We start from the raw sequence: 15,286 nt of genomic DNA, 5'->3' as shown, positions 1-15,286 counted from the left end.
ATCACACCTTTAATGTATTGTCCTTCCGGTGCAGGCAGGGTCTACAGACCCCTTCACACTCTGTTACTGGATTGCTTTCTGTACATAAAACTGCTGAATGCAGTATTCTCAAACTGAAGTAAATATTAAGTTAAAAATAGGTTTGTTAGTAAATGTAATTGAGGCATTTAGTAATGTCATTTTAGAGATAAACTCTATAATCCTATTCTACAAAGAGAGCCAAATCCTGTTCTCTGAAAGAAAGAGTTGCGAGTGAAAAATGCTATGGCATCATTGCACAGTATTAGAGCAGCAGCCTTTTTACTTCATTTTATGGCTATTATTGATGTTTATGTGGCAAGTCTTCTTTCCGGCACAATGTTTTCATCTCCATCTATAGGGTGCCTAGCCATTTTGGCTCCATCTCATGTTCTCCCACTCATTTGTCATGTACAATATGCTTCATTCTTCCTGGAATCTTCCTTCGTTCTTCCTGGAATTCTTCCAGGATTGACCTGGAATCATTGTTGTATCTGCCTCATCTCAGGCTTAACTAAAGCACAGCTATGTCATGTATAGAAGGCATGCCACCAACCACCAAACTGCAACCCACCCTGTTTTTCAAATCCTTTTGCACTCAAATGAGGTAAAAAAAATTTCTGCTTTGGTAATCCAATTTGGCAGTTAATCCAAATGGCAATTAGTGCATAACTTTAAGCAATCAATCTGCCAAATTAAAAAATTGTTACAGAGCAGGTATACCCCATTACCCATTGGGGGTGTTATCATCCTATAGCCAAGGCCAAATAACCACTCTTCTCACCAGGGTGGTATGACCTAATGGTCAGAGAGGCTGTCCTTAGATTCAGGACATCATGGCCAAATGGCCAGTGTCAATAGGACAGCCCTACCATGCAGGTCAGAAAGGCCTAGCATCCAGAGCCAGTAGGATCACCCTTCCGTGCAATGAAGTATAGCCTAGTAGCCTACCTTTGTCCTGAGGCCCTGTAGCTCAGTATAACACAATGGCTAAGTCAGGAGGATCGCCCTTCTGTGCAGGGCAGTATGGCCTAGCAGCCAGAGTTACTAGGACCACCCTTGAGCGTATGGCAGTATGGCGTAGTGGCCAAAGAGGGTGGGGCCACCACTACGAGTGGCGTCTAAGATAGAGTGACCAGGGCACTCCTACTCCACTGGGTCCTAACCCAGGGCCCTATCAGCGGCAAGTGTATCTGCCACTGGGTCAGCAGGGATACTTCTGAAACATGCTACCTCTGTTCCCAGTACTGCAACTGGATCAATGTCTGTCTTCCTGCTCCGTAGCCCACAGTTCCTCTGTTCCCTGAGGCAGTTGGCAGGTGAAGTTCACAACTCCTTCCCGTTGTGGGCTTCCACAGACAGTGGGGTATTCACCTGGGTATCAGCAGGCCTGGCCTCCATGGTCTGGGGCTCCGACAGCTCCCAGGCAGGAGACTGCAATTCATGTCCACTCTACTTCCTGGTCAGGACAGACTGAGCTGAGCTGCTCCCTTTTATACTGTCGTTCCAGTTGGAGCATGCCGTAAATAACTGGATGTAAGGAATCCCCTTTGTCTCCTGCACTGGTATTGCAAATGTAGGGTGTGGGGAAAGCAGCCTGCCTGGGTCCACCACTTCCCATCATACACAAGTGGGCAGTGAGTAGTCAGGAAGGGAGGGGAGTGGCAGTATTCACCCATGCCATATGCTGTCCAGCATAGCTGAGCCAGCACACTGGTGGAAACAATCTTTTCAAGGTGTAGGGTTGGTGCTTTTTCCCCAAAGCAAGTAGGGGAACTAGGGACCAGACTGCAACACAGTCTAGTTCTGCATCTGCTCCTGGGGCAATGCAACTATGAGCTGTCCCTTAGCTGGGGCCTATGGCCAGGGCTGGTTCTAGGGACGAGCAAGCAGATGGATTCACCCTGGGTACCAGCTTCCAGGGGGCACCATGCTCCTATTTCACTCGGCTGCTTCAGGGCAACGCGGGGAGGGCAAAAACATTTTCTATCCTTGCTGGAAAAATATCTAGGGTCATTCCTGTTTATGGCAATATAGCAAAGGCACATTTCACCTCATAGACAATAGCAATAGATCCACCATGAGATTTTCCCACTTTCTCTTATTTTGTACTGCACTCTATTGTATGTAATTTGCTAAAGTTTAATGTTCCGTTTTTCTTATTTATATATTTACTTTATAGACTTCACACATATATGAAATATTATTTTTTAAAAATTCTGTTAAAGCAATCTTGACTTTGCTGGTCAAATCTTGTGCCCTTACTCAGGCAAATGTCCTATTTGAATTCAATTGGAGTTGCAAGTGCTCAGCACCAGCCAGAATTTGTAACCCAGTAGGATTTCACTGTATGGTTATGTGTTTTGACTTATGATTGAGGATGATTTAGCTGGGGACTGGTTCTGCTTTGAGCCGGGGGTTGGACTAGATGACCTCCTAGGGTCCCTTCCAACCCTGATATTCTATGATTCTATGACTTTCAGGGCTAGGGAGATGCTAGGGAAAGTGCATGAGTTCAAGATGCACAGAGCCTCATAAGAAACACTAAGGCCTTACTGAACAGTTTGTCATTAAAGAGCAGTCAGTGCCTCATGAAAAATTGTTAAAACTATAGATTTTGTTATTGCAATTGTTGAAGTAGTACCGGAAACTAAGATCTAAAGGAATAAGATCAAAGTTTCATGCATGTCCTCAGTAATACAAAATTGGCAGGAAGTATATAGAAAATGCATTATATAAAGTGTAAGTAGAATTGGTTCTAAATAAAATGTTTTTGAAAGCTTTTTCCACACTGGTAGCATCTCTTTAGAGCTATATTAATGAGTTTGCATATGTCAGTCAAATTAAAATAATGCTTTGCTTTATGTACACAACCTGAATAATAAAAAAAATATTTGTAGAGTGCTCTGAACATTCAGATTTCTGCATAAGTTCTGCTGCAAGTATAATTAGTAATAATAATGAAATGCAAAAAAAAAGTGCACTGTAATAGTCTTTAATTAAATTATCACATACTATTTCTCAAATAATACAGGGTTTCCAGCAAACTTAGATATAATACTGTCCGTATATGTATTTAAGATAAAATGTGATTATGAAATCAAGCATATTGGATCAAATGTCAAACCTCAGCTATCTTTTACTCCAATACTAATAAAAAGACACCTAGAGACAGAGACCAAGCCTGGCAAATTTCATCCCAAAAAAGTTTCTGAAAGTGAAAAATGGGATTGTGATGATAAATCCCAGATATAGCTGTTATTTGCATGGATGTGCAAGGTTGTACAGGAGACTTCTGCCCTTCTGTGTCCATGTATAGGGGGCCAGTGACAACAGGAGACTCTGTACTGAAATGCGTAAAAAGGAAGCTGAGCCATTCATCCCTGCCTCCTGACCTCCTGCACTGGCAGGCTGAGCTGGCCAACCATGGTGGGGGCTAAAAGCCACAATGCACTGCATGTTGGACAGCTCCAGGAAGCATTATGTCCTTTCACCCACCACTGGAATAAAGCCATCTCTGTGGTCAAACATGGCAACAGTTTAATAATATACAGAAACATTTCAAGAAAAAGCATGTATAAAATATCCTTGATAGAAAAATCAGAATCTCCATCCCTCCCTCCTATCACAGGCAGATAAGCCAATTTCTCATTTTTAAAAAAAAGATGCTGTACACAGCCCTGTTGGTTTTAATCACAGTATTCAACAAGTAGTCATACAATGTGAATAAGAATGGCAGAATCTGGCCCCCCAAATGCAGAATCATAGCTGCTAATATATAGGTTAGAGCAGGGGTTCTCAAACTGTGGGTTGGGACCCCAAGGTGGGTCAGGACTGGGTTTTAATGGGGTCTCCAGGACTGGTGTTAGACTTGATGGGACCTGGGGCCAAAGCCCAAGCCCAAGCCCCACTGCCCAGGGTCAAAGCTGAAGCCCAAGGGTTAAAGCCCTGGGTGGTGGGGCTCAGGCTTCAGCCCTGGGCAGTGGGGCTCAGCTTACAGGCCCCCTTCTGGGGCTGAAGCCCTTGGGCTTTGGCTCCTCTGCTCAGGGTGGTGGGCTCAAGCTTTGGCTTTTGCCCCTCCTCAGGTGCGCCCTCACTCCTCAGGTTGTGTGGTAATTTTAGTTGTCAGAAGGGGGTTGTGGTGCAATGAAGTTTGAGAACCGCTGGAGTAAGAGAAAAAGCTATTGGAATGTACCTCGGGAAAGACTTGATTCAATTTACCTAAATAAAGATACATCAGAGACTAAACTCAATTATTTGTAACCTGAACATTTATTTTAATGCTAAGACTCATTTATATTCATTTATTTAAATGGCACAACTTATTACCAAATTCTGACAGAAAATAGCTAAAATGAAAACTGAGGGAATAGTATGTTATCCGTATGGACTTGTACTCTGGAAGATGTTTATCTAGAGTCACTGACCATCTGTTTCATGGAGTTATGCCAAAAATGTATTTTCCCTGTAGATTTAGGTGCTTGATGCGAGCTAATAAATAAACAAGCAATTATTGCACCATCCTCTTCAAGTACACTGTAAATATGAGCTTCCCAGCATTTCTGAGGATAAAAAATGCATAATAAAATGTTTGCCATAAGTAAATCTTTTAGAGATACTGCAGTTTTAATTACTCTTGTTTTGGTTGCTCGGACCTAATTTGTCTCTGCTGTAATTCAGTTGATTTAATAGAATTACACCAGGTATAAATTTGGCCCTAGGTCTCCTTGCAGTGTTTCAGTTAGAGTCTGTTTTTCTTTTCATGGGCTAGAGCCTGGTCACTGTTCAAAGCCAGAAGAAGAGATCTCATGCAGGGGAGTGCTATGGGAGATTGCATTCTTCTTATCAGAGGACTTGTAAGTTGATGTAGTCTCAGGAGTGCAGTAGCCTCTGGCAGCAGCCTCATACCTCTGCTGGTATACAAGATCTCCAGAACTTCCTGTCGGCATGGATTCACTATTTACTGCTCCTCCCTTTCCCCATCTCTCTGCCTAAAACAGAAACCTGCAGAGTTCAGCTCTAGTATGAAGTGTGTGTGTGTGTGTGTGGTGGAGGTATTCCCCCCTCCTGTGCAGGCTTCCACTGGTTGCACAATATAGTGGGCTGTACATGGCTACAGAGTATTGGGGGATGAATAGGATTTGACCTTATATATTTGCAAAATTGCCTTTTATACCAACAGGAGACATGCATGCATATCAAGAGGTGATACACTTCTTAATTACCTACTATGATTATCCCATCACAATTGCCAGAGTTGGGCCAGAAAAGCTGCTATATGTAGCAGCATGGTATTCTCATAACAAAATAAGAACATAAGAATAGCCCTACTGGGTCAGACCAATGGTCCATCTAGCCCAGTATCCTGTCTTCCGACAGTGGCCAATGCCAGGTGCTTCAGAGGTAATGAACAGAACAGGGTTATTATTGCATGATCCATCCCCTGTCATCCACTCCCATCATCTGGCAGTCAGCAGCTTAGCAATATCCAGAACATGGGGTTGCATCCCTGACCATCTTGGCATCTCTTGACCTCTTTTTTGAACCCAATTATACTTTTGACCTTCACAACATCCCCTGGCAACGAGTTCCACAGGTTGACTGTGTGTTGTGTGAAGAAGTACTTCCTTTTGTTTGTTTTAAACCTGCTGCCTATTAATTTCATTGGGTGACCCCTGGTTCTTATACCATGTGAAGGGGTAAATAATACTTCCTTATTATATTGCTCCTCACCATTCATGATTTTTTAGGCTTCTATCATATCTCCCTTTAATCCTCTCTGTACAGTCCCAGTTCTTTTTAATCTTTCCTCATATGGAGGTTGTTCCATACTCCTAATCATTTTTGTTGCCCTTCTCTGTACCTTTTCCAATTCTAATATATCTTTTTTGAGATGGGGTAACCAAAACTGCACACAATATTCAAGATGTGGGCAGACGATGGGTTTATATAGAGGCATTATGATATTTTCTTGTTATCTATTACTTTTCTAATTGTACCTAACATTCTGTTAGCTTTTTCGACTGCTGCAAAAAACTGAAAACAGTATAGTAGAATTTCTGGTATGGTACTTTGACTATTTGGGAATTTGGGGCAAAGGAACACACATTAAAAACAATTAAGTTATTTAACTGTAAACATTGCTTACTGTATAATGCGTGATTCAAGAGAGTGTCTAAGACATGGATTAAATCTGCCTGCATGGTACCATATAGTCGATGGAATTAAACATGCCCTAATACTTATTTGCAGTGTAATGCCAGTCTGTAAAATCCACTATGTACATATTTTATGAGCCTACAACTCATCTCTGCAGGATCAGTCCCTTAGGCTATAACATTTCCAGGTAATTATTAGACAGTTTATAACGTGCATAAATATAAATGGTCATCATCTATATGCTTTTTCTCAGAAGTTCCTTTCTATTCGGACAACAAAGAAGGCCAAATTTTGGCTGACCTGCATGGGTGCCCCCCCCTACTTGTGCACCAGTTCAAGGACAGCCATTATACCACATACTGAATTCCCTGAGCACCAGTAGATATCCTGAAAGGGGAGAAATAGTGCATAGTCACACCTTATCTTTCTGTACTGCCTTGTGAGATGCAGCTAGTACAGGAGACATTTATGCTGTGCTCACAAAGGCCGTATAAGGCCGTATAAGGACCTCTTCTGTGTGCCCACTGTTACACCATCACAGCCATCTTGCCTGCCATTGTGCTCAGCATAGGATAGCTACAGGGACTTGAGCTTGTGTGCTTTGACTTCACACACAGCATAAGCAGGGCTGTGTCTTGGAAAACCATAATACAAACCTGTATGTTTCCTGAATGCATATTTACACAGAAATGGAGCTGATATAGTCTGATGGATAAATATTGTTTAACAATATCTAGAAACTTCAGTGTTAGGTTTGAAACCAGGTCCTTACTATTCCTTCTTCCTTATGTCACCAATGTTTGTTTTATTTTTATTTTTATTTCAGCATGAAACATAATAAAAGAACACCTAACCCAGGCTCTAGGGCCCCTTAATAAAGAAATATAAAAGGAACTCAAAGGCACAAATGGCAGCAAGCCAACAATCTTCACAAAGAAAGCCAGTCCATAAACTGAAATTTCCTTATTTCCACACTCCCACCAGAGCCTCAGACCTCCCCAGGTACCTGCCCAAATAGTTGGACTTTGCAGTATACTCTACAGGTCAACAACCAATTAGGGTTGTTTCAGGCCAATCAGCAGAGTGAATTCCAAAGTTGAGGTCCCTCGTTAAGAGTACCAGTCCTCTCTTCCATATCCCACGGGAGTGCCAGCTTGAGCACCTCTCAACTGTTGAACAAACTCTTGAGAAGAGAGACAGTCTGTCAGGTTTGCTAAGTGATGTGGTTTGCTAGCAGTGTAGTGGAATGTTCCTTTAAGAAACCTGGTATTGGCACATTCCAGGCCAGAAGTGTACCCATCTGGATCAGGGTGTAGTCCAGGCACTATGATTCCTGAGTAATATGTAATACACTCTGGTTTGTTTGAACCTTCGGGATTGTACCTCTGTGTCCAATACTACATTACAATCAGAGGGTCTTAGACTAGTGAATGGACTTTCAAAACAAATCAAGGGTGTAGCTTTTCTGTCAGTCCTCTGAGCTATCTTTGTGGGGAAGTTCAATATATGTGTTTCCTGTGACTAATGTTAGGGGTCAAATTCTACTTCCAGTAAAACCTGTGAACCCTGCTGAAATCAGCTATACAGATTTAGCTGACAGCAGAGTTTTTCCATAAGTGTTTAATTTGGCTGTGATGCTGGTGATTATATATTAAGAGAAAACACCTCCCTTTTATATTTTTGATAAAGAAATTCATCCATAGTGTGTGATTTACACAAGTACCTCTTATGCTCTTATGTGTAACTATCCATGATCTATAGTTAAAGTAAAAGACTGAGATTCAGGCTACCTGGGTTCTATACTTGGGTTGACTACAGACAGCTTGTGATGTAGAGCAAACCACTTAATCTGTGCCTCATTTTTCTCTTGTGTAAAATAGAGACAAGAATACGCCCTATCTCCTAGGTATTTTGTGAAGCTAAATTCTGTTGTGCTCTGAGATTTGAGTATACATCATATGGTGAGATGTTTACATCATCTTATTAGTCATCTGAGGGTCATTTGGACCACCTCAGCATATACTAAGTTTCTCTTTCCTTTTGTCATGCTGTATTTCCCATATTCCTTCCAACCCTGCCCGTTCTACCACTTGATTCTTTAAGTGAGATTACGATACATTCCTTTTGTTCTATGGAAGAATACCAGAGTGATACAAGTCAGGCTGCCCTGTCATTTGCATATTTTTGTCTCACCAATTTACAACCAGCTATTAACATGCCACTGGCTGAGGCATTCTGCCATTTGTCCGCTGAATTTAACACAAAACACGTTAAGGAAAAGAACATAGGAATGGCCATACTGGGTCACGCCAAAGGTCCATCCAGCACAGTATCCTGTCTACCAACAGTGGCCAATGCCAGGTGCCCCAGAGGGAGTGAACCTAACAGGTAATGATCAAGTGATGTCTCTCCTGCTATCCATCTCCACCCTCTGACAAACAGAGGCTAGGGACACCATTCCTTACCCATCCTGGCTAATAGCCATTAATGGACTTAACCTCCATGAATTTATCCAGTTCTCTTTTAAACCCTGTTATACTCCTAGCCTTCACAACCTCCTCAGGCAAGGAGTTCCACAGGTTGACTGTGCACTGAGTGAAGAAGAACTTCCTTTTATTTGTTTTAAACCTGCTACACATTAATTTCATTTGGTGACCCCTAGTTCTTATATTATGGGAACAAGTAAATAACTTTTCCTTATTCACTTTCTCCACACCACTCAAGATCTTATATACCTCTATCATATCCCCCCTTAGTCTCCTTTTTCCAAGCTGAAAAGTCTTAGCCTCTTTAATCTCTCCTCATATGGGACCCGTTCCAAACCCCTAATCATTTTAGTTGCCCTTTTCTGATGCCAGTATATCTTTGTAGAGATGAGGGGACCACATCTGTATGCAGTATTCAAAATGTGGGCATACCATGGATTTATATAAGGGCAATAAGATATTCTCCTTCTTATTCTCTATCCCTTTTTTAATGATTCCTAACATCCCATTTGCTTTTTTGACTGCCACTGTACACTGTGTGGATGTCTTCAGAGAACTATCCACGATGACTGCAAGATCTTTCTCCTGATCAGTTGTAGCTAAATTAGCCCCCATCATATTGTATGTGTAGTTGGGGTTATTTTTTCCAATGTGCATTACTTTACATTTATCCACATTAAATTTTGTTTGCCATTTTGTTGCCCAATCACTTAGTTTCGTGAGATCTTTTTGAAGTTCTTCACAGTCTGCTTTGGTCTTAACTATCTTGAGCAGTTTAGTATCATCTGCAAACGTTGCCACTTCACTGTTTACCCCTTTCTCCAGATCATTTATGAATAAGTTCAATAGGATTTGTCCTAGGACTGACCCTTGGGGAACACCACAAGTTACCCCTCTCCATTCTGAAAATTTACCATTTATTCCTACCCTTTGTTCCCTGTGTTTTAACCAGTTCTCAACCCATGAAAGGATTTTCCCTCTTATCCCATGATAACTTAATTTACGTAAGAGCCTTTGGTAAGGGACCTTGTCAAAGGCTTTCTGGAAATCTAAGTACACTATGTCCACGGGATCCCCCTTGTCCACATGTTTGTTGACCCCCTCAAAGAACTCTAATAGATTAGTAAGACATGATCTCCCTTTACAGAAGCCATGTTGACTTTTGCGAAACAATTTATGTTCTTCTATGTGTCTGACAATTTTATACTTTACTATTGTTTCAACTAATTTGCCTGGTACTGATGTTAGACTTACTGGTCTGTAATTGCCAGGATCACCTCTAGAGCCCTTCTTAAATATTGGCGTTACATTAGCTATCTTCCAGTCATTGGGTACAGTAGCTGATTTAAAGGACAGGTTAAAACCATAGTTAATAGTTCCGCAATTTCACATTTGAGTTCTTTCAGAACTCTTGGGTGAATGCCATCTGGTCCTGGTGACTTGTTACTGTTAAGTTTCTAAATTAATTCCAAAACCTCCTCTAGTGACACTTCAATCTGTGAGAATTCCTCAGATTTGTCACCTACAAAAGATTCCCTCCGGTTTGGGAATCTCCCTAACATCCTCAGCCATGAAGACTGAAGCAAAGAATTCATTTAGTTTCTCTGTGATGACTTTATCGTCTTTAAGTGCTCCTTTTGTATCTCGATCGTCCAGGAGCCCCACTGCTTCTGCTTCCTGCTGATGTACTTAAAAAACATTTTGTTATTACCTTTTGAGTTTTTGGCTAGCTGTTCTTCAAACTCCTTTTTGGCTTTTCTTATTACATTTTTACATTTAATTTGGCAGTATTTATGCTCCTTTCTATTTACCTCACTAGGATTTGACTTCCACTTTTTAAAAGATGCCTTTTTATCTCTCACTGCTTCTTTTACATAGTTGTTAAGCCACAGTGGCTCTTTTTTAGTTTTTTTTACTGTGTTTTTTAATTTGGGGGTATACATTTAAGTTGAGCCTCTATTATGGTGTCTTTGAAAAGTGTCCATGCAGCTTGCAGGGATTTTGCTCTAGTTACTGTACCTTTTAATGTCTGTTTAACTAACCTCCTCATTTTTGCATAGTTCCCCTTTCTGAAATTAAATGCCACAGTGTTGGGCTGTTGAGGTGTTCTTCCCACCACAAGAATGTTAAATGTTATTATATTATGGTCACTATTTCCAAGCGGTCCTGTTAGAGTTACCTCTTGGACCAGATCCTGCGCTCCACTCAGGACTAGATCGAGAGTTGCCTCTCCTCTTGTGGGTTCTGTACCAACTGCTCCAAGAAGCAGTCATTTAAAGTATCGAGAAATTTTGTCTTTGCATTTCATCTTGAGGTGACATGTACCAGTCAATATGGGGATAATTGAAATCCCCCACTATTATTGAGTTCTTTATTTTGATAGCCTCTGTAATCTCCCTTAGCATTTCATCATCACTATCACTATCCTGGTCAGGTGGTCGATAATAGATCCCTACTGTTATATTCTTATTAGAGCATGGAATTACTATCCATAGAGATTCTATGGAACATGTGGATTCATTTAAGATTTTTATTTCATTTGATTCTACATTTTCTTTTACATACAGTGCTGCTCACCACCACCCCCCGCACCACGTGTTCTGTCCTTCCGATATATTTTGTACTCTGGAATGATTGTGTCCCATTGATTATCCTCACTCCACCAGGTTTCTGTGATGCCTATCATATCAATATCCTCCTTTAACACAAGGCACTGTGTTCACCCATCTTATTATTCAAACTTCTAGCATTTGTGTACAAGCACTTTAAAAACTTGTCACTGTTTATTTGTCTGCCCTTTTCTGATGTGTCAGATTCTTTATGTGAAAAGTTATACACAGGGTACAGTACACTAACTTCAAGAAGTTTCCCACACATACATTACTGTGTTTTGGGGGCAATTTTGTCCCCCTAGTGAGCACCCCAAACATGGCGAAAACAGAGAAAAGGTCCACAGATCCACAGGTTTCCCTGTGCCCAAACAGCCATGGAGTTTGGGAGATGGGGAAGGGGAGTAATAGAAGTGATTCCAGTATATCTATGATTACAATGAGCATTTGGTTGTTCTCCCCTACAAACATACACACAGGAAGAACACAGGAATCATGAATACTTCTGCTGTCTTTAGGCCTAGAGAGGAGGATGCCTAAGTTATCCCACAAACCCCATGAATCTCCTTGGTACACAGCCTGTTTATACTCAGGACTTAATCCCTAGAACTAAACCATATTTTTTAAAAGAAAGGAAAATTATCCTTTTAGAAACATATGTTTACTGAAGCCAATATGTTATCCTTTCCTTCTCCAGTAACTTGCTTACCAATATTTATTGCACATTCTGAACACCATTTCTTTAGTTCATCTTTATCTAAAAACAGATATTTTATTCACTTTCTAGTTCAATTTTGTTGGGAAATTGCTTGGACCAAGAGGAAACTCCTTGAAGAGGTTACAGGAGGAGACAGGTGCAAAAATGTCTATCCTGGGAAAAGGTTCCATGAGGGATAAAGCTAAGGTATTGTACATGAATTCTGATTTTAAATAATGTTAAGTGTACATAAAGTTATATATAGTGGACTCCTCTTAAAAGGCTAATTTACATTAAAAATTTACTAATTAAAAACTATTCTTACATCTATCTTCTTCTGGCAATGGTTTGTTTGAGAACCTTACTGCTATAATTTGGACATGTGTAAATGTGCTTTGTGTAGTTTTATTCTTGTCCTCCATGCTGTTTAATATTTGTCTAGGAATGTTGCCCTTTTCTTCTTTAAATATTAATTAGATAAGACATATTTGAAACAAAGAGTTTCAACATCCTGGAAGAAAAATTTTAAATAGCACTGAAAGGAACACACCGTATAGCACATGTTTTATCCTTGCTGTTTGGAATGTCCACTTTGTCATGCCACTCCTCTGTAAGATGACTCTGAAACCTATAAAACTAAAGCAACTTTATTTAACTCTGAATGTATTTATTTAACTCTGACTGTATACTGTAGCGTAACTTATCATCATACCATCTGATCTTGCTTCGACAAGCAAATAATAACTGTTCATTCCACTGATCTATATTTTACATTGACATATATTTTAGTGGCTCTCTCTGTCACCAGTGCTATTTGTTTCAGCAGTTAAAATGACAGGGCCAGGATAAAATAAAAATGAACCAGCATTCTACTGTTTTTATGAGTGACATTATTTGGTTTTGGTGACTCATTTTTTTCCACATCACCAGTCACATTGGTATTATCAGACCATTGGCAAAATTAAACAAATGAGCAAACAAGGAGATGAACCATCCAATACGATGTTATTGTTATGAATCATATTATCCCTAGAATTTAAAGCCAAATTTCCCACATGAAATGAATATCAATTTGCCACAGATTTCTTTAAGATATTGGTCACTGAAGGACTTTATCTATTTGACAATCTTGTTTTTATGGCTTTTTTTTATGGTTTGATTACATCAAAGAGTTTATTTTCAGTTATTGACAAGTAGAATATTTTATAATCCTTGAACCTACTTCTGGTACTGTAAAAAAATTGCTTTCCAGATCAGTAAATGCATATGCTGCTGAAGTGGCAATAATGTACATTTGTATTGTGTCTGCCAGCTCCTTTCCCAGCTACCCATTCAGATTATTATTGCCAAGAGCAGGAATGACCTGAAAAGGGGTGTGTGAAAGGCCTGTTAGATCAGGAAGTGTTTGGACATAAACAGGCAGCCTCCTCACCTATCCTGTCTCATGAATCTGATCTGACAATATAAGATATATTAGACATTACTAACTGCAGTAGACAGCACAGAGGGCTGGATTCTATGAGCACTGCAGAAAAATCAGAATTCAAGGTACTCTTCCTCCTTGGAAAACAAGACAGAATCCTTAGATGTTCTGGAATTGAGAATGGACATCATGGAAACTCAGTTCCATGAGACTGAAGTAAGAAACGATGTTTCAAAGTATGGTAGTGATAAAAAAAATTCTAATAAAACAGGCCATTGTAAGTGACTGTCCATTTAACCTTTTCATAATGACTGAAAACAAAATCCACAAGTAATTAGAATAAAGATAAAAAAAATTACCTGAAACACATGAATCATTGTTACCAGGATTAGAGTGACCAGATGTCCCAATTTTATAGGGACAGTCCCGATTTGGGGGGCTTTTCCTTATATAGGCACCTATTACCCCCACCTCTTGTCCTGATTTTTTACGTTTGCTTTCTGGTCACCCTAACCAGGATCCAATGAGAGGAAATTGGGGACAACTAATGGTGACTGTATAGCCAAAGTAGTTCTCTCAGACAGGATGTGCCAGAGATAGATCCTGGAAAACTGAGGGGGGGAAGGACTTTAGTGTGATCAGAAACAATAGCCTAAGCCTTGCTACACAGAAAAGGAGGGGAGGGGAATTGCCATTTTCAAACAAGCTTTCTTGGAGGAAAACATCCACTGGCTTCCTTTATGCAGTAAAACATACTTTTACTGAGCTTAAATATTTATCATTAGATTTGTCTCTGACTTTTTGCATGATTCTGGGTATAGCTGCTGAGAACAAGGCTTAACAAACTCCCCAAGGGTTCCCCAGGCAAGGGTAATCTCCAAGCATGCTACCTCTTTCTCTCAGTCCCTAGCAATAGATGGCACAGCCTGGGTGCCACTGCTGCTGCCTGATCCCTGGCTGTTACAATAATCCATTGGGTTTTTGGGCAGCTGTTCATCAGGTAAAGCGGCTGGCCAGATTAAAGCCGCCTTTGCCCTCGTCTTCTCCAGTCCTGTGCTGGCTGCAGCTGGGCTGAATCAGAGAACGGGGAACACAATTTTTGTGATATGACTGTTGGAAAAGATGAAAAATGTATCCGCTCTGAAGTCCTTAGACACATATTTTCAAGTGGACTTATCTGCTGATTTGCTCTTTCCAAATGGATGAGCATCTATGACAAACAAATATTGAAATGATGGAGTTGTCAGAGAATTTTATGGATTTTGCATGGAGGAGGAATGAGAAATTGGAGGATTTGACAGTGGGGAGATTTATGCAAATGAAGTAATGAATAAGAAGCAGGAAAACATACCAAGAAGGATGGGAATAACATCTGGAAATTGATTATGAACATAGGCTACAAACAAAGGACTGTAGTGTGCCTAGCCCTGAGTAAGAAGGCTCTTCCTTTCCACCCCAGCTCTTTTACACAGTTACAGCCCATGAACTCAGAGGGCACAAGGACTATAACAAGGCTAGTGCCCAGAGTGGTACTATCCAAAGTAAATGAGACGGGGAGGGGCCATCATCATCACTGTTGCAAATCCCAGAGGGATGTAGCTTCCTTGCAGATTGAGCACCACCTAGATCAATCTCTAGTTAGGGCCTTAAGAAGCTTTGGCTGGACGTTCCGTCTGTGTCTGTGGTCTTATCATGCCACAGAAGCTTTTTGCATCCACATGATCACCAACCATGTAGCAAGGACTGGAAAGCGTGGGTAGGGAGAAATCCTGCTCCTTCATCAGCCTGTGGGTGTTGCCCTGTCCTTAGAGGTGTTTGTGCACAAACACTGCACTCTGTAGTAGAGTATTGCTGTGGGCATGCAAAACCCCAGTGCATCAGAAAACATTGTACC

At 40.7% G+C, this 15,286-nt stretch overlaps 1 protein-coding gene and 1 long non-coding RNA gene across 6 annotated transcripts in view; one reads left to right on the top strand and one right to left on the bottom strand.

The window, feature by feature from the left end:
* Window positions 1-15,286, top strand: part of KHDRBS2 (KH RNA binding domain containing, signal transduction associated 2) — a 572,215-nt gene that overhangs the window by 215,889 nt on the left and 341,040 nt on the right. For 4 of the 5 annotated variants that reach the window (XM_073336336.1, XM_073336334.1, XM_073336332.1 and 1 more), the window contains one exon: window positions 12,060-12,176. The exons of the other annotated variant lie outside the window; for it this stretch is intronic. In XM_073336336.1, coding sequence (XP_073192437.1) covers window positions 12,060-12,176 — 117 coding nt within the window. The remainder of the gene's footprint in view (window positions 1-12,059; window positions 12,177-15,286) is intronic. 5 annotated transcript variants of the gene reach the window in all.
* Window positions 1-15,286, bottom strand: part of LOC140908680 (uncharacterized) — a 32,848-nt gene that overhangs the window by 15,775 nt on the left and 1,787 nt on the right. The gene's annotated exons all lie outside the window — the stretch shown is intronic.

Source organism: Lepidochelys kempii, chromosome 3, assembly GCF_965140285.1.
Source record: "Lepidochelys kempii isolate rLepKem1 chromosome 3, rLepKem1.hap1, whole genome shotgun sequence".
Classification (NCBI taxonomy): Eukaryota; Metazoa; Chordata; order Testudines; family Cheloniidae; genus Lepidochelys; species Lepidochelys kempii.
Note: the sequence above shows the minus strand (reverse complement) of the source record. Positions and strands in the feature narration are given on the sequence as shown.